The sequence below is a fragment of the Cydia pomonella genome, chromosome 9 (genome assembly GCF_033807575.1).
Source record: "Cydia pomonella isolate Wapato2018A chromosome 9, ilCydPomo1, whole genome shotgun sequence".
Classification (NCBI taxonomy): Eukaryota; Metazoa; Arthropoda; class Insecta; order Lepidoptera; family Tortricidae; genus Cydia; species Cydia pomonella.
Window position 1 is genome coordinate 5,997,554 of NC_084711.1, and position 19,741 is coordinate 6,017,294.

Sequence of the window (19,741 nt, forward strand, 5' to 3'; positions counted from 1 at the left end):
AGTGTGCGCCGCGGCGCCCTGGTGCGCCGTAGAAAGTAAAGAGGGGCGCCGTGAGTTCTATCACTATCCGAAACCACAAATATTCGCGGGTACCTATTTGAGCGCTCGCATCGGTAAATAATATAGCGCCGTGATTTTAAATTTACAAGGGCGCCGTTGCAAAATACTAAACTTGTAACTGCGCCGCATGTTGAAAAAGATTGGGAACCCCTGGTCTAAGCATTTCCATTTCCCTCTATATATTTTTTTTAATGAGTTCCGGAAGAACGCCAACCGACTTAAATTCGCTGATGTGAGTGTGTATAACGTATAGAATGGGTTAAAATATGCCAGTTTCTCTGTTCGTCGTTTGTATTTTGCGCTCACGAGGTTCAAATTGTTCATACTTTATAAATAAGACTTTTTATTGGTTACCCGGAATTCGAACTATCGGCCTCAACTTCGTTAACTCTGTATAAAATTAGGGAGTAAAGTGATTTTTTTTAACCACTAAAATTTTTAAAATTTGCGTCTCTGAAACATCACATCACATCGCAAATCGTATCGCTCTTGAGTTTTAAGCCGCGTTTTCACTTTGGTTGTGGTGAATACTTCTATCTATAATTGTGTTAGCGTCGCGATATTTACATCTACCGTAAGATCAGTCTTGTTGAGAATCATCAACAACAATAACAATGTACATTTCTTCCATTATTCCTTTAATTAAAAAATATAATTTAAGTAATCGACTTTGCTTCTTCGGCAGTTCAAAAGCTTAATATGATGTATTTTTTGTGGAACCCTGTCAGCACTAACTTGTTTTGGTTTACAACTTAAGATTTCTAATTCTAACAATGTTTACAGTCGGAAATTACTTTTTAATTCGTTACACACTAATAAGACAGTTCAAGAGCTATTCAGGATGGAAAGCAACAATAAACCAACAGGAAACAACCTCATAATTTCATCTGAACTATATCGGTGTTTACTTTTATTATTTGGCCTGACGTTTCGAACGCCTGCTTGCTTGCGACCGAGAACGTAATTTTTCGTTCAAAATTTCGATTTTAATGTTACGCCAAATATTAAAAATAAGTGCCCGCGATTAAATCTCGAATCAGTTTAAATTATCACTGAGAATCGTTTTAGTTTAAATCAATAGGAAAGTACAGAAATGTTACCAGTAGTCAAATAAATTCACTCATAAATGTATCGCACTTAATTGTGATTACTGAGCGAGATCAATTATAAACCGAAGTCCGTATAATGAAAATTCCATGATTGCGGGAGAAAGCTAATTGAAAATTGGAACCAATTACAATGGCTCTCTTGCTAACATGTTCTGAGAAAATAGAGGTTTCTTAGCAAAAAGCGGACTAGCTGATCGTTAATTGTTTTGGTAAATATGAATGGTTTCATCTAATTAGATTAAATGATGCTCGGTTCCCTCTGTGAATAATACGTTACCATAATCTGCATAAACTTTAATAGTAAAATTAAACCACAAATCAGGCAAACATTCTAATTATGTATACCAGTGTCCAAAATTCGACCCGAGAAATGGCAAATTCCGTATAATATATATTATACAATCCGCACGGTCCGCGAAAACCAAACAGAGGACTGATTTTGGCATTTAGCAAAAATTTAGGAGACTACTGATCCACACTATGTTGATTCTTAAATGCCGTGATTCTGCTAGAGAGGCTGAAAAAATAAGGCAAAACACAGCTTCATGAGACGGACTTAATGTTTTAAAAAATCTGTTTTTTTTCGGTTGCCGCGATTGTAATACTATGCTATAACTTTCTCGCTATCTCCTTTCAAACGCTTTTTTAATCGATTCGATTATTTTAGATTATTTATTGTTTCTTTTTAACGAACTAAATAATATATAACCTGATTCTTGAATTGCCTTTCAATAACCAATTTCTAGTAGTTTACGCTGTTCTTATGCGTTACGACGAAAACTACGTGCCTGTTTTAAAAACTCAAATGAAAAGGAAAGGACTAAATTTGTCTTCACAATATAGACGTTCCGCTTTTAAGATGATTAAAGTTAAATTGAGATTTAAGCTAAGTTAAGTAATTATAAATTCGTCTTGACAATCTACTAATATAACAATTAGGTATGTAAATGAGGGAAACTTATTATTTACTTTTCCATATGGGTGAAATCTACATCCTCACAAAACATCCGCGTTGAACGTCAAACTAACCAAACATCGCTTTCCTCGCGTTGTTCTCATAACTAATCCCTAATTACCCTTAATTAGTAACCGATAAGCCAAACGATTAATCAGATTAGCATCTAACGTATTCGCAGAATCCTAAATGTGACGGCACGCTCGGCGAGCCGTGGGTGAATTTCAAGTAGGCTAGACTGTATGTGGACCGTTTTTTCGCAAGTCAAATAGACCGGAACGCACCCGCGGACGTCCGTGCCTGTGCTCTAGATACACACGGTCATGACGACTGTCAAACCGATTACTTTATGGGGTATTTTGTACGTATACTAGGTATGTACTGTATAATACTTTAAATAAACAAAAGCAAAAATAAACAGTTATCTTATACCTTTAAACGAGCAATTCTTGTATATATATATTTCCGGGATCTCGGAAACGGCTCTAACGATTTTGCTGAAATTTGGTATATGGGGGTTTTTGGGGGTAAACAATCGATCTAGATTAGTCTTATGTTTGGGAAAACGCGTGTTTTCGAGTTTTCATGCGTTTTTCTTTCGATGCAGAATATGGTCGCTAATTTCGTATAGCCGGCCACTGTCCGTCTGGTCCAGCGGGTTAAGACGCGGACTGCTAAACGAGTGTTACGGGTTCGAATCTCGCCCGGTGACTACTTTTGTATTTTTTTATATGTTCAAGTTTATACATAATTTTTTAATTTTTATTGTTTTAGACAAGTTTAATTTAGTAAAAAAAATTAGTTAAGATTATCACCTATACACCACCATATTACAATAAATAGTTATAACCGAGCAAAGCTCGGTCGCCCAGGTACTGTATTTAAAAGGTCGTATATCCCTTATGGACGCCCTAACTTTCTCACTAAAGCGAAAATGGTCGTGGGCTGGTCACGTGGCCAGATACAATGACGATAGATGGACCATCAGAGCAATAAAATGGTTTGGACCACGGGGCACGCGAGCCAGAGCACGTCCGCGCGCCAGGTGGGCGGACGAGATAGTAGCGACAGCAGGGCAAAGGTGGCTCGATACAGCCATAGACAGAGATACATGGAACACTTTGGGGGAGGCTTTTACCCAGAAGGGGTCCACACACCTATAACTTCATTTTAGTTCTTATATTTTTTCTTTAATACTTAATTTTTATTTTCCATTTATGTTAAATGTATATTTTTCTTTTTATTACCTGTATATTGTTGTGTGTGGAACTAAATAAAGCTTTTTATATCCCTTTATAAGATCATTTCCAGCTAAAACTGAAAAAAAAAAGAAATGATCCAATACTCGATAAAAAAACAAATTTTCTCAAAGAAAGCAGAATTCAAAGTTTGTATACAAAATGTAGTTGTATTAAATAGATGTATAATTAATACTTTTAAATATATAATTTATTACATTACAAACCTACCTTTAAGGTTAAGGTCGCCTGGTTAACTCTTAAAACCCTTGTTTTATTTATTGTTATTATTTTATTTCAATAAAATACAATGGATACTGACTGAATATTAAATACAACGTCCCACAAAACTGTTTGCACAGTTTGACTGTGGGATCCGTGGGGCTATACTAGATTAGGTACATGATAATTATAAAGTCTTAAATCTAATTAATTTTTGGGGCAAAAATTGGATAGGTATGTGTTAAATGCTATCAAGGTAATGTTGGAACAAAGCTCTTTTAAATTTATTTTTCTTTTTTTATGGTATTTAAAATAACCAAACATGCATTAATATGGCAGCTATAAGCTACTTAACAAATAACATTTCTACAAACAAACTGCTAATACTGCCCCCACTCCCCGTTGCCGACGGGACTGAATGACAACAAAAAAAAACCTGATCCATTCAATTAAATCTTTCATTTGCAATTTGACTATTATACAAGTACATCATCATTTTTATAACGTTGAAAGCCGTCATTTCAACGTTACAAAAACGATGATGAACGCTTGTGCTCTTATTTTCATACAAAATACCCGTATTAATTGCTTTTTATCTGTTTGTTTTTTATTATAATTTTGGTAATTCTTGGATAGCTTTATTGACAGTGTGTCACACTCGCAATAAGTCTACCAAGCACAATCCTCTAGCATAATTGCACAATGCACATCGTTACTCATTACAATTATATCAAACACTAACGATGGCTCATTTCATTTGAATCGAATGCTTTACAGGCATGTTATGATATGTTATACTAACTATACGATGAACAGTTAACGAGAGAACATTTCTACCAATTTGTTACACGCAATGGTCTTCCGTGGTCGAAATGGTGTAGAACTATTTCTAGAATGCATTTTTCGTGATGGTAATGATGGGACCGGGAGGTGAATAACCTTCGTATACTAGTCGTTTGACAAAAATTATTAGGACACAACAAGCGTTTTTGTTCTTTTGTTTAAAAGAAATACAATTTTGGAGTTATTTTTCTAACGATTTATTCCCGTAGTCAGACCCGAGTAAAAAATAGTAGGTACTTAAATTCCTCGCTTGGAATAGCACGTATTTTTCTGGCGGTCGCTTTCATAAAAAGTAGTGGTTGTCGTCAATTATTTCATGGTTAACTAGATTTTATAGAAATAAGCCATTTATAAAACTCCAAAAATATCTATTTATTACTTGTTTGAAGATGAGATTTGAAAAACATGGGTTAAGTTTACTTTAAGAAACCACATTTTTTTAAACTTTTAAATTTTAAATTTTTCTGTGTGCCAGTCAAAACTAAGTTACGTATATAGCATCTACTAATATGGCGATATTTCTTGCGATCCCTTTATCTATTACGGTATTACTTCACTTACTTAACCATGTTGTTATGCATGACGGACCGTGCAATCTCTTTATTTGGACACACGAGAACATGGTTTTGATTTAAGCGATACACGTCGTTATATAAGCGTCACCCATATATAGTTAATCTTTTGTTTATGAAGTTAATCGCGCGTGCTAAGGTTTTTTATAAATCTTTTATCGCGCGAATTTGATTAATAACTTCTCTTTTCCACTGTGTTCTTTAAGTTCAAAATCGGATGAGTTATTGTTACAGAAGCACTAGACGTTTACTGTCGTAGCGTAACGATTTATAGCAGTTAATTGAGGGGAGAAATAGCTTAATAGATGTTAGTAGTTATCGATTCGTTTCTTCAACACTGATGTTGTGATGAGATTGAGTACGTAGAAAACTGGGTCGATTGAGAGAAAAGAAGCGGAAAATATCGCATGGTCCTCAAAATAAACACTTAGATGAGAATGTGATCGAAAGTGGTTTTTATGTTGCTTGAAATATCTCTTACAATATAATAAAGACATCAAAACATTTAATATCGACTTCATTAAATCGTTGTTTATCTGATTGACCTTACTAAATTTGGTATCCGAAAACCATTCATGATGTCGACGATTACTATTAAGGTCAACAATAATTAATAATTACATTATTGTGTGTAATGATGCATGAAAATATTTCTGTTTCATTTTCGATTAAAAAAAGTAACTGTAACCTAAAATATTTGACCGTAAATCGTAATGATTAATTTAAGGATGACTTACGCTAGAACGATCCGATACTTCGTTGTCTTTAGAAAACATCACGTGATCATCGATTGCCCATCATAGAAAACGAATTGTTGGACGCCTTAGCCCGGTCCCGTACCGTTCTAGCGTGAGTTATCATTAATTGTTTCTGCCTACAACTGAAAAGTTTAAAAGTCTAAGTGAAGAAGATTTTCACAAATAAATCATGTTTCTTTCGTAGATCGAAGATGACGCCTACCAAGAAGACCTAGGCTACACGCGCGGCACCATCGGCAAGTCCAGCACCGGCCGAGTCCGTCTCCCTCAAGTGGACGAGAAGACCAAAGTGCGGATCAGCAAGACTCTGCAAAGGAATCTGCAGAAACAGAACCAGCAGTATGGAGGAGCGACGAGTATTAGGAGACAAGTATCGGGTACTGCGTCGTCGGTCGCCTTCACACCTTTGCAGGTTAGTTGATTAGGGTTGGTGTTGGTAGATACTCTTCAGAGGCCAAAAAGAGAAGCTCTCAAATCCGACTTCGTCGCTCATCGAGAGGTTCTCGTTTTAAGTAGACTTAGACCAAACCGTAACGCAGCAAAACGCAGCAAAAAATTTGCAGAAACAGAACCTACAGTATGGAGGAGCGACGAGTAACAGGAGACAAGTGTCGGGTACTGCTTCGTCAGAAGCGCTCACATCTATGCGGGTTAATGTTCTCATGTAGATAATTATAGGTTTGTGTGATCCAAGCACATATAGATAGCTGACGACAAAATCAGAAGACAAACTACAACGACGTCCAGTCAGTCGAAACACAAAAAGAGAGTATGGAGTTTACCAGTACTGCTCTCAAAGATGACAGGAGACAGGGCCATAACAGTGGACCACGTCAGTCGTTCATTAGTCTATTTGCATCTCATTCGCCTTTTGCATATTCGAACAAAAGAGAGGCAAATAAGAGAAATTTTAAATTTCGATGTTCGCGGTATGCGCCCGGGTATCATATCCAGTACGTCCACCATTCGTTTTATATATTTACTATGCGTTAGACCTAGTACAGATTCCGCACGATTCCCAGCCTTTCCCAATTGCAAAAACGACCATAAAATTTAACGATGCCATACATCGCCTACTGTCGACCATTATCTTAGTGGATCGGAAAGTGACATCGGAGTGGTGCTGTTTAATGGGACTGATGGATGCATTACCATCAATAAAGTTTAATTGGCGATAGAGCAAGAGTACCCTTTCTTACATAGATATTATTCTTAGCTGTTTGTGTTAAGAGTTACACGAAGCTAGCCGCTGTCATAAATCATACAATCGTAGTTACGCACTCATTTTAAAACGACTTGCTTTAAATATTAAAGTAACAATTATATCCGTTTTGATTAATCCTCAATATCTTTTCGTAGTATACGACGTACGTATAAATACGATCACGAGGGCTATAGTTATTTTTTTTTTTGCATTAAAAGAAAGGTTAACAATCTTGACATGTATTTTTTATTGAAAAGCGCTTTTATTTAATCAGTAACTATTACTTATGAAAGCAATAGAATGTAAATTCTTTCTAATGCTAAAAAAACGGACTATAGATGTTGTTTTATCAGTCAGTATGCGATGGCTCACACAAAAAAAGTATGTATAATGTATGAGTAGGTATGACACAACATTGTTAGTTTTATTTTAGAGCGCACTATTCGCCAACAACTGTCCTCAGTTTGGCGAAAAAATATATGTATTGCAAAGTCGTCACAAAACAGGCAAAAAGTTATGGGACGAATCTTTTTATTTATTTAATTAATAAATAGTACCCCCTTTATTCATAAAACTACGGGCCTAACTTATTTGAACTATGTTTTATCCCTTTCTTACAAATGCACAAGTCAAAATGACAGACACTTATACCTATTTATATATGAAAGGTCAATGAAACTGCTTGATTTAATTGCTCAGGCATAGCGTTTAACGTTGAATTGGAAACCCCTGAAAACCGATCATAGATCACTGTTATTAATACAATTTAATTTAACTTGTTGAAATGGTTCTCAATTTTTTTACTACGTTGGATATTATATTCCACAGTATGAAGATCGCAGAATAAAGACCTTGAAACCATAGTGTCTATGCACACTTGATTAACGATCCTATCATTTATGTTTTCATCAAAGAGTATTGTACTGTTTTGTTGATCAAATCTTAATTAATGCGATCGCTTCAGAGATTATTGCGACCGATTGTGCTCTGAACGCGTGTGAAGACCTTGGGAATGGAAAACGTCTAACGTAAGTTTATGCAAATTTCATAACAGATGCATTGCGGAACAAATGCTCCAGATACCAAGGTTCAGTTGTAAAATGTGACAAATGAAATCCTATACTCGTACGGACAATCTAAAATTCGAACTCGCTTGGTAATTATGTAAATGTGGGTTAGGTATCCTCTTAGATTATCTCTTATAGATTCTGCATTATGAAGCATACTAGAGGTCACCAGTTTCGCCATGCATGGTAGTCTTAGTATCCTAGATGTCGCAGGTACCCGTGGGTGTCATAGATGGGTCCGAAGAATCGTTGTCCTGTTTTTGATGTGCCATCGAACAAATTAAATTTCGGCAAGGGAAGGTCGGAGAAAAATACTTCGAAAAATTGATACGTTAAAAAATTAGAAACAGTAATACTTTTTTCGTAAATACAAACTCAGAAACGAAAATTATTCAAAAAAGAAAAAAAGTAAAAAGGAGAAAGTGCCACTAAATGGTCTCATCTCACCACGATGCTGGCCACATCCAGCGCTGATCCTCCTACGAGACATTTAGGTCGTTAGCCACTCTTATTGCAGTTCATATTTATTTCTGGAACTAATTCTAGTAGATATTTTTTTACGTAACAGGCCGTAAACGTAGACGCAAAATGCAACTGAAAAAGCGGTCACACTGACTTGCTCTACTATTATGCTAGCGCCAATAGTAAACGCGAGTTGTCCTATATTGCGACCCGCCACGGCTTCGCACGGATTTACACAAAACCCTAACAAATTATACATATAAACCTTACTCAACAATCACTTTATTGATAGGTAAAAAACTGCGTGAAAATACGTTCAATAGTTTTAGAGTTTATCGCGAACATACAGACTGACGCGATGTGCGCGACGCGACGCGAATCTTGTAAAATTTTACCTGGTCCTTGATGATACAATTGAATATAACTATCACTCACGGATGGGTGTGTAATGCTTAATATAATTATTAAATAAAAAACTATCATACATTTGTTATTATGCTATTTAATATATTATTATTGTAGTAATACATATAATTTAAGTTATACGTTTCTTTGGTATATTGCGACTTCATCTAAACTGTCATTGATATAATGCCTTTTGTAATATAATGTTTAAGTAGTATATAGACATGTTTTATAATGACTTTTGCTATATTATATTTTTGTACTTATAACGTAATACTTTATACAATTTTATCAAGTATAAATACATATATTGTATAACATCTTTTGGGAGACTTTGTTTTATAAGGCGTAATGATGCTGCATCTAGCGATAGCGATCTGTCAGTATCCTCGAGAAAAAAACCGTGCCGATGTACTGAGTTAACAATTTACATTGTCGTCATGCCGTAATCGTTGCTGTTATCTCACGTATTCACTCTTGCGACCTTACATAGACATTATATTAATACGCTACCATCTTCCCATTGTAATTTGCAATTATTTCGTTCTTATCTAAACGTAATTACGTTAAATCGCACAATAGACTTGAACTGTATAAAAAATTTACAATACCGTAATTCGCCTATTAAAATTAATTGAAACTTGTCCGATTTGAAGGATATTTAATAATACACGACGTTTTAAAGTCGTGAACATGAATTAAAATAATATTATAAAATTACTTCTATTAATCGAACTAATCTAACTGTGTTAGTAGTTAGTTTTTTACAATAACTAGGATGGGAACGCCAGCTTCGGAGACAGGGTTTTACCACCGAGTAAGGCGACGGAATTGGCTACTTGACAGTTTTTGTAAATAATGTCAAACTATCTTGATTTTCCTGAGGATCAAATGTCTATATGGGACTCATGGCATTTAAGCAACACAAAGGTCAGAAATGAGAGTTAAAGTCTGACGCTCGCACTTGACGATTGAAACGGCTCTAACAAAATGATAACGTGATGTGACGTCACATTATATAAGTGTCCTAAATGTATGGAAGATCAAGGAAATTGCCATTTTGACCCTGAGATATTGCGTTTATGTGTATAGTTGTCATACAATTTATTTTTCAATAAAATGTATGGAATCGAATGGTACCATTTTTTTTTCTATTTTTGAAGGTCAAAAAAAAATTTTTTTTGACTTGGGAGCCTTGTATTTTTTTATAATCTCAGTATAATTTTTTAAATTCCACTTTTTTATAATAGATGGCTCATTTTCTATCCATTTAACTAAATTTTGTTATAATATTCAACATGTGTCAAGTACCCAATTGGTGTTCCTGAACTAAATAAGAATTTAGTATGTATCAATAAAATTCTTCGGCTTTTGTAATACGAGTATGAAAAAGCATGTGTGTGTGCAATTAATTGTTATAGGTCCTATTTATTTATTAAGAAGGTAAAACAGAAACGACCTCACAAATCCAGCGTATTGGTATGTTGGTAACATTACTTAGGTATAGAGGTTTCCTTAAACATATCTCACTGTGAACACAAAAAGATACAGGATTCAGTACACAATGATTGCAGATAAATTATTATTTCAATCGTAACGCTCATTAATATATTTTGACTATAGCTTAAAACTAAACGGGAGCATGAGAATAATATCTACTTCATTAAGGACCATATGTGTCTTGGCTTGACCTTTTATAGGTATGAGAACCTCTACATAGCCTACTAGGTATGTTGCAAGCAAGCGAGAGTGTGCGCGCTGTGCTGCACTACACGTCTTCGTTAACGCTTCATGTATAATGCAGAGTCTATAGAAGGAAATCTATTTAAGCAATGCATCAAGTATGCCATCGCATTCTTGGCGTTCGCGGGGCATCGCGCACCGGCATTATATTTTATGGTGGAGTAAAGACATTAGCGCTATCTAAGATCGTGCCCTTAAGGAACCGGCTTGATCTATCGCTGCTTGGACGATTTAGCACTTAGACTAGATTTCCCAATCTGTAGGGGTAGAGAGATAGCAAGGAAGGCAAAATATCTAGCAGCATTACTTAAAAAAAAGTCCCGATCTTTAATACATAACTCATCTAAATTAAAAAGCTTAAGGCACTAATACAGGTCTCTCGCCGTTAACTCATACTCGGGTGTCCGGAGCTTTGGCAATCTTACACAAATCAGGAAAGTAATAACGACATCTAGACGCTCTAGAGACTAGTTGTATTGTTATTATACCTACAATCTTCTGTACGATAGTCAAGGAATTTTATTTCTGTACAACTGCGTAGATTGAACGGAACCTCTCAGTCTTCGGAGAGACGTTGGCTCTATGTGCCTGTTCTACCGTCTGTACAATGGGGAATGTTCTGAAGAATTTTTTGAATTGGTGCCACCCTCGCTTTTTTATCACCGCACCCCCCGCCAAAGAAACAAAGTTCATCCTCACTTTCTCGACACGTGGCGAACCAAGAACAAGCGGGCATCTCGCTCGTTTTTGCCCAGAACGTGCAAGTTGTGGAATGAGATACCTTCTGAGGTGTTTCCCTTGCGCTATGATATGGGGTTCTTCAAGAAGCATGGTATTTAGGGTTCTCAAAGGTTGGCAACGCATAAGTGGCTCCTCCGATCTTGCTTATGTCCAAGGGCCGGCCGGTCCGGCGATGACTGTTTCCTATTACTCGTCTGCTCGTTTGCGACCAATTACATAAATAAATAAAAACATTGTCATTGTGACAATCAATGTGCAGGCCGCTATAGGGATCTCATATTATTGTCCCTGTGACAAGGTGCGAATTGTCATGAAAATCAAATTCCTACACTGTGCCTCTACCGTATAAATGACTTTCCGTTGTGCCCAACATATGTAATACAAGAAGTTTTTCTTCGGGTTTTACCATACAAATAATTAATCAGTAGAAGCGCGACACAAAAGTTTGATAACCGCTGACTTAGACAGGGCTTGCTTAGGCTATTAGACTTAGCCTTGACTATAGTTCTTCAACCAAACGTCGACTAGTGAACCCCATTGAGCGCACGGTAAGTTATGCTAGTCATTTGTCACTAGATTGTGACGCCGCCAGGACTATAAACAAGTGACGCATAAGTTATGGTCATAAATAAATCGTTGGAAAGTTAAATAGGTGTGACAGTCCTTTTTGATGACGGTCCTTTGCCGCGGGAAGTTACTAAGCAGTTGGTTACTTAACTAAATCATTGCTTACTTGAGTAAAGACGCACATGGCCGTTGATCAGTTGTGTCATGTTTTTAAATTAGGCTTAAAGAGGATTTTATTAAATGTTGGGTTTATTTATATTGACGACATCGCTTTAATTTGATGTTGCGTTTACTTTATTGCGCTTAAGGCAAATGTCTTTTCTGTTGCGCAGCGCAAACAGCGCAAGCGTAAATATCAACAAAGGTGTATGTGATTAAATAATTATATTGAACTACCACTTATATCAAGAGGTTTGTAAAATAAATGCGCGGTGAGAAGGTAACTTAGCTTTGGGAATCAACACTAGTTAGTCTAAATATTTCATTTTTATTTACTTAATGTAATAAAATTCAACTTCATGTAACCAAACCAAGCTTCCAACTAGTCCGTAGCTAACCATAATAGCATATTATCTACCGCCTCAGATAAACTTTAAAGGCTAAAAATTTAAAAAAAAAGCTTTGACAGAGATTGAAAAAGTCGTGTTCAGATTACTGTAAGTTTCCTGTCTTATCAAAAATAATTAATACTGTGAATCTATATGTGTTCACTAAATTATTCAAATTTATTATTATAGCCTGTCTATGAGAATACCCGTAACTCATATTAATCCTTGCATTGTGCCGGTATTCCCACACGGTTGACGATCTCATGTCGTCGTCCGCTGCCCGCCTTATCTAAATAATTATGATGCTTTTGTTCTTACTGTGGAAATGGAACATTATGGTCACCAATCAATAACATGTCGTATCAGTAAAAATACAATTACGTAGCGTAAACCATAATATGTCACTCTAAATGCATGGGTATACTTTTATAAGTTTTAAAGCTCGCCCGAGTCCTTACATCACAAATAAAATTGATGTATAATACAAGAGTCAACACACTACCGAATTATGAACCTAACTCTAGTAGTCTTAAATATTCAACTGTCACTAACCGTTAGTACGGCTAACATGGGTTGGCAATTGACTTTTTTTTTATCAGTGGAGTGGGTGGATGGACTGCGATCGGGTTTAAGCAGACGGTAGCGCAAATGTAAAGGTGACCGAAACTCACTAATTAGGTACTACCACAAGTTCAGAGCCATAGTGTACTATACTAGTAACAAAACAAGGCTGATTTCTGTTCAAATATCGTTTTTGCAATTAGTAAGTTTTGGTTGTCACCTGACGAAATGAATCCTTCCATTGTGCCGGTATTCCCACACAGTTGACGATGTCATGTCATCGTCTGTGGGACGCGTTATCTAAGCTATTATAAACAGGATTATTTGTTTCTTAGCTGTGGCAGTGAAATATCATGACCGCTATTTTGATTATATAGACGTTGGTTTCAATCATCTAAATTGAAGAAAAATAATTTAGTCGGCTATATTGTATGTTATCTAAGTGAACCTAGCTTTTATTTACCTACTAAACGACTAAGAGCCACTTGCACCCGGGGTTAACCGGTTAAACCTGGAGTTACCTTGGTTACCAGTACAAGAGACTGGGTTAACGGTTTAACCGGTTAACCCCGGGTTAGTGGGATGGTGCAAGTGGCCCTAAAGGTCTAATAGATTACGTAAATTCCTAACTGCATGATATCAAACAAATTGACTAAATAAATTTGAATCATTATTCGTTTTTTCGTGTGACCCTTTACTTGACGCGTATAGATTTTTAACCATTCAGCGCTAATCACGACACGTTGTCGTTTTGCCTCTATGAAGCATTTCCTCTACATACCGGGAAACCTATGTTATCGGCTACGACGTAGCGCTACGACCGCAGCTCAGCAGTGCATTTCGCTTGCATTATACTGATGCAAGAGGAGCGCAAATATGTATATTAAAATCTAGGCTATTAATAAATATCCATGATTAATTTAAATGTGAACGCATTTTTCACACATACATTAAACACACAAACAGTAGGACATATAGTATAGTACAAAGTGTAAAATTAGAAATTGCTGAACCGGTAAATATATCTTGTAATTTCTGAACTGTTTTTCCCTTAACTTCAAAACTAACAACATCAAAACATTTATAGAAACGAAATTGACTATGTAATTACTTTCCCTTCGATGCGGAGTAATGTTTCATTGTCTGTCAACAACATTAACAAGTACACCAAATCTGATTAACTGCCCGCCTTCTGCCCGCTAACTTACAAGGTATAGACTTCCACCCTAGACTCCGCTTATAGAGCTTTTACGATGACCGCGAGATAGCCAGTGCAGATATGATAGTCGACGAAAGGGGACGACTGCCCCGAAACCGTCTTTCCATATAAACATAGTCCCCATTTTGTTCTCTGGATTTGGTTAACATTATTGAAAATATGCTTACGCAATTTGAAGTGTTTTAATCATATAGGTATGCCCACCCGTTGTTTTTTTTTTCGATTTTTCCAATATTATAAGACTTAGGAGCATTTAAAAAAATGAAACCTGTTTTTCGCTCCTCACTTATATAATAATTAAAAAAATCAAACGGCCAGACCGTTATGGCTAAAATCATAAAATTCTGTAAAAATATTTTCCATAATGTCAATATCCAGGGAGGAAAATGAGGACTACGTTTGTATGGAGAACCGATCGTCCCTTTTCCTCTTAAGAATCACAAAATCGTACCCCGATACAATTTAAATTACACTCTCATTTTAAAACCACAACCTGCAATGACATGAAACTTGGGGTATGTTACTTGAATGTTCATGGTAAATTTAATGTTGTTGTAAAATGTAAATTATAAAATGAGAGCGTAATTTCGATTATATAGCGGCGGCTATGGAACATTCGCAAGCACAATTTTTGTTACTCTTAATGAGGTGACAACGAACGTGATAATATCATTGCGCGATATTAAAAAGTGGAATTTGCTTTATTACTTTAATAACAACGTCCATCATTGCCGAAGGTCTCCACACTTAGACTGATTTTGGGGATATACTGGCCCGAGAGAATATCTAATGAACGCCTATTAGATTAGATAGTTAGATATCTGCCTGCCATCTGCCCCACCTAGGACACGTAGGACTAAGTCAAAGTAAGTCATACCTAATACCACTCCACCAGCCTCCCCACTCAATTGAAGGAGACTCTATTTTATACTACAACAGATTGTTTGTATTTTTGCATTAGTACAGACCGTGAGTTATGTACTCCACCTAGTACGTAAATGATCTGTGTCACAAGTATAATTGCGCCTGAATACATTTCAGTCGGCCCTCAATTAACAGTATAACAAACAGTCGTGAATTGAAAGTACTAGGGGAAAGTAGACACACTAGAAACTGCCTATGGCCCTAACACAGTATAGGGACAGTGACAGCAAACTATCTCTGGTTAAGGAATTATCGTGATGTCACGCTCAACGTTCAACTCTCCAGCGCTTGTTGTGTCCTGTAGTACTAATTGCAGTCAAATCTATGCTAATGGTGTATTTTTAGTACAAATGGCGGACATAATGTCTAAGGGAGTCTACCATCAGGCCAAACAGATACAGTAGTATTTTAAATAAATTATTTCCCCACCATGCAAGAAATAAAACACGAGAAAATTATCGGAAAAATCGTACGCACTCAGTTTTTGAAACAATTTCTATTTATTCCATCGGAAAGACCAATAAAGAGTAGGTAACTTGACCCTAACGTCACATGTCAGTCATTGTCGTCACTGTGACAGTTAGAAAAAAGTTCTAAAGAAGCTATAAGTTACTTGTCTTTCAAACACACATCATTTTGTATACTTTCCCACTTCCCTAACTCTGAAATGCGTGTTGTTTAGTGCTAAGATAAGACAGAATACTCTGAACAAGTCTACTTTGTTTCTTGTAGTGTTTATTTATTTTTAGCCTTACATTTATTACAGGCGCATTATGTGTACTTTGCATGTGGGCGGGGAAAATTACCCATTGGTATTTCAGACGATCTGGTTAGGACTTTCACCGTTTAGGTTGCATGGTATTTATGCCATCGGCATCGCCTTATGTTAGTGCATAGCTTGCATTGCGATTTACATAGTGTACGGGCAACTTTATCACAAAGGGTGGTTGGTGAACGTATTTTGATATGAGCTTTAATTATTTAGTATACTGATTGTGGATTAGTAAGCAAGATTAAAATATATGTGCAGAAGTTTGAATTTTGTTACTACAAGCCCCACGCTCTCCTGCAGATAACTGTCTTTATAAAATATAAATTCGGAATTTAGAACTCCTTGTTTAAAGTACAGTTTACAGTTAATTTTGCTCGGGGCAGAAACAGTGGCCAGTTCAAACTAACATTGTGACATCGAAATGTTTGGATGAATGAATTGGCCTCCGGGTATTAGGATTTCCTACAAATGTTTCTCTTACGCCATCTAACCTTATATGAATGCATTCCGATTTCAGCCACTAGATTATAATCATGTATGCAAGAATTAACTTTACTAAAAAGCATATCCTTTGTCCTTACGTGGACTAGCCATATATGTAATTTTATCGATATGGCTGGAAACAAACTACGTAATACACGAGATGCTCATTAAGAATTCGTTAGGCAAGAATCTAAGATAAGCACGAGAAGACTTATCTTTAGTACTACATTTTTAAAACTTTCTAAGAGAGATACTGGGAATTGTCCCTGGCTCATAGGTAGCAAATGAAAAATATTGATTTGCTGTATCTAGTCCAATCGTTTCAATACGTACCTACATGCCTTATAGCCGTCATTCCTGTTAATCATACAACGTTTATCAAACTAATACGTCAACTTAAACAAGCATCATCTATCAACAATACTATTAAAGCACCTGCCTCGTCAGAACAGATTGAGCCACGAGCTTACGGTTAGCCATAAGCACTATGGCTATTATGAGCTCTTCGGTTTAATGATAATGTTTTGTTCTTTCAACTGACTGTCCTATAGTTTATTATGGCACTTCACTTACTTTTGATAAAGTTCCGTTAAATGCGGGATAGATCTATCCTTACTAATAGTATCAAATGCAAAAGTAGCTTTGTCTGCCTGTCCGTTATCTCTTCACGCTTAAACCGCTGAACCGATGTAGCTGAAATTTGGTACGGAGATAGTTTAAGTCCCGACAAAGGGTATAGACTAGTCTTTCTTTAGTTCAGACATCATCCCCTAAGGAGTTGCAAAGGGGGGAGAAATTTACTATGAAAGTGGGTCATGGAAGTAGGTACTTATTTTACGCATATGAAATAGCGGGCAGAAGCTAGTCTCCTTATACGTGCCGAAATAAACTATTTAATTACAATAGCTTTTAAACTTCGTCTAATTCACATACACATTGATATAATATAACTCGATCATAGCGCCTACAAAGAGCATCAAAGAAATATGTATAGCGAGCTGCAAAAGTCAAGGACAACTATTCAATTCATAATCTGTCCATGCAATATTGAATTTCGCTGTACATACATACATATATTCTTGAAAAAAAGTACTACATTTCTTTAGTCGAAGACAACACAGAAAAGCACCTATATTTACAAAAAAGTATGCCAGAGCTCTCTTCAGTTTCTCTATGGATATTTTCTATTATATTAGATCACACACATGCCGCTCCTAGGGTGTAGACGAGTGAGATTCACAACCGGTTCGAGAACTCTTGTCATTCCTTCATATTCCACGTCTAGATAAGTATTCTCTTCCCGCATTTAACATAACCACATCCCAACAATCCGACGTAAAACCCACGCTTATAACATATACCATTCCGCCTTAATCGACCACAACCACACCTGTGGTGCAAACGACTAGCATATTCACAAAACATTGTGTCTGGACTGTGAGCGCGTTACTTGTAAACTTGGAACTTTGACACTTTTTTTAACTTTTTTTTTTCTCCAGAGTATCTTTAGCATCCAAGTGAATGGTTGTCTTCCTGCTTCTCAGTTTTTGGGTCTCGAGAATTGTTAAGGCTTATTAATCAAAATTAGGAACAATCAACGTGATTGATTTTTCAGTAGTTTCTTCCCAACTCAAGGCTATTTATTTAACTATAGGAAACTCTCTCTCTCTTTCTCTCTCTCTCTCTCTCGAGTTGGATTATTTTTTATAATGACCTTAGCTTGGACGTTTTGCGCGATCCCCGCTTTGCAGCCTCTGAACTTGTAGCGATTTTTTTTATACACATACAATACACTTTTTTTTTTATGGTAGAGGAGGCAAACGAGCAGACGGATCACCTGATGGTAAGCGATTACCGCCGCCCATGGACATCTGCAACACCAGAGGGGTTGTAAGTGCGTTGCCGGCCTTTAAGATGGGAGTACGCTCTTTTCTTGAAGGTTTGAAGGTCGTATCGGTCCGGAAATACCGCAGGCGACAGTTCATTCCACAGTTTAGCAGTGCGAGGCAGAAAGTTCCTGGAAAAACGCACAGTTGAGGACTGCCAACCATCTAAATGATGAGGATGGAAATGTTGTCGCGTAGGGCGATGGCGAAAAGAAGCGGCAGGGATTAATCCGAACAATTCCTCGGAGCACTCCCCGTTATACATGCACATGCAAAAACTAACTTCAGAGAACTAATAGGATGTTCGGCGCGATCTGTACTTCGTGAATACCGTCCCTAGTTGCAAACTGGGGGCTATTACTGCCCTCCGCCCAGCGTCCAGCGACCGTTAACCGATGGCAATCAGTGAGATTGCGGCCGCCGGCGCCCGCTGATGCTCATGCAGTGTGCATCGGAGATTTCTGTACTTCAGAATTTATACAAAAATGTACAAGATTACATACGTTAATGCTGGTCATCACCGCTATCGGTCTATCGATTCTATCGGTCTATCGATTCTATCGGTCACCTATATACGTGTTATAGATTTTGTATTAGAAAGGTTGACCGCAGTTAGATCCGATTAACCATAACTCTCCAGGAAATATGTTTAAGAAACTGTTCGCGCCTTGTTTTGACATCAGAATGCCATATGGATCAAAATTTATATTCTGATTTGTATTGATATTTGATCATTGTGTACTTCTATGTACCTTTTATAAAAGCCTATTCGCCTGAGCTATCCTGGAAATAAAAATAGTTACCAGAATATATATATGCTTATCTAATATGGACAATTAATATTTATTAAAATAAATAGTCGCGTGTTGATTAATAATATGTATATTATTATCAGAAATATGCTCCACTTATTTAGACATTACAAAAATAAACAAACTTAATTGTCTAGTTTTCAGCTCGAACGTTTTATATGGTCCGTTGCTAATGAGAGCAAATCGTTTTAATCATCTCAAGCGCTCATATAAAGTAACACATTTTGCGCTGATGTCACGCTTTCTTCGTTGATTTCACACTATTTTTGCAAAATGTCCACCTCTATACAAGAGGTTTTGAGACATTTTAGAAAACACTGGGTTAATGGCGAGAGATCTATATTTCTCCCTAAGCTCTCAATAGTGATTTTTTATTGTATTAGGCGCCCATAGGCTCCGGTGTTCGCCTATCATCAGACTTGGCGCATACATACTGGATGTCGCGCTTGACATCATGCGTTTGAGGTGCCATAGGTTCAGAAAGCGGAGTTTTTGAAAAATCGTACCGCTTTTTTTAGATCACAATACGGATGCTAAAAATCTAATATTGAGTTTCGCTCGACAGAAAAAAAATCACGAACATACGAGGG

At 36.6% G+C, this 19,741-nt stretch overlaps 1 protein-coding gene across 2 annotated transcripts in view; it reads left to right on the top strand.

The window, feature by feature from the left end:
* LOC133521206 (U4/U6 small nuclear ribonucleoprotein Prp31) overlaps positions 1-19,741 on the top strand; it is a 28,356-nt gene that overhangs the window by 5,781 nt on the left and 2,834 nt on the right. For both annotated transcript variants that reach the window (XM_061856041.1, XM_061856042.1), the window contains exon 8: positions 5,942-6,169. In XM_061856041.1, the coding sequence (XP_061712025.1) occupies positions 5,942-6,169 (228 nt within the window). The remainder of the gene's footprint in view (positions 1-5,941; positions 6,170-19,741) is intronic.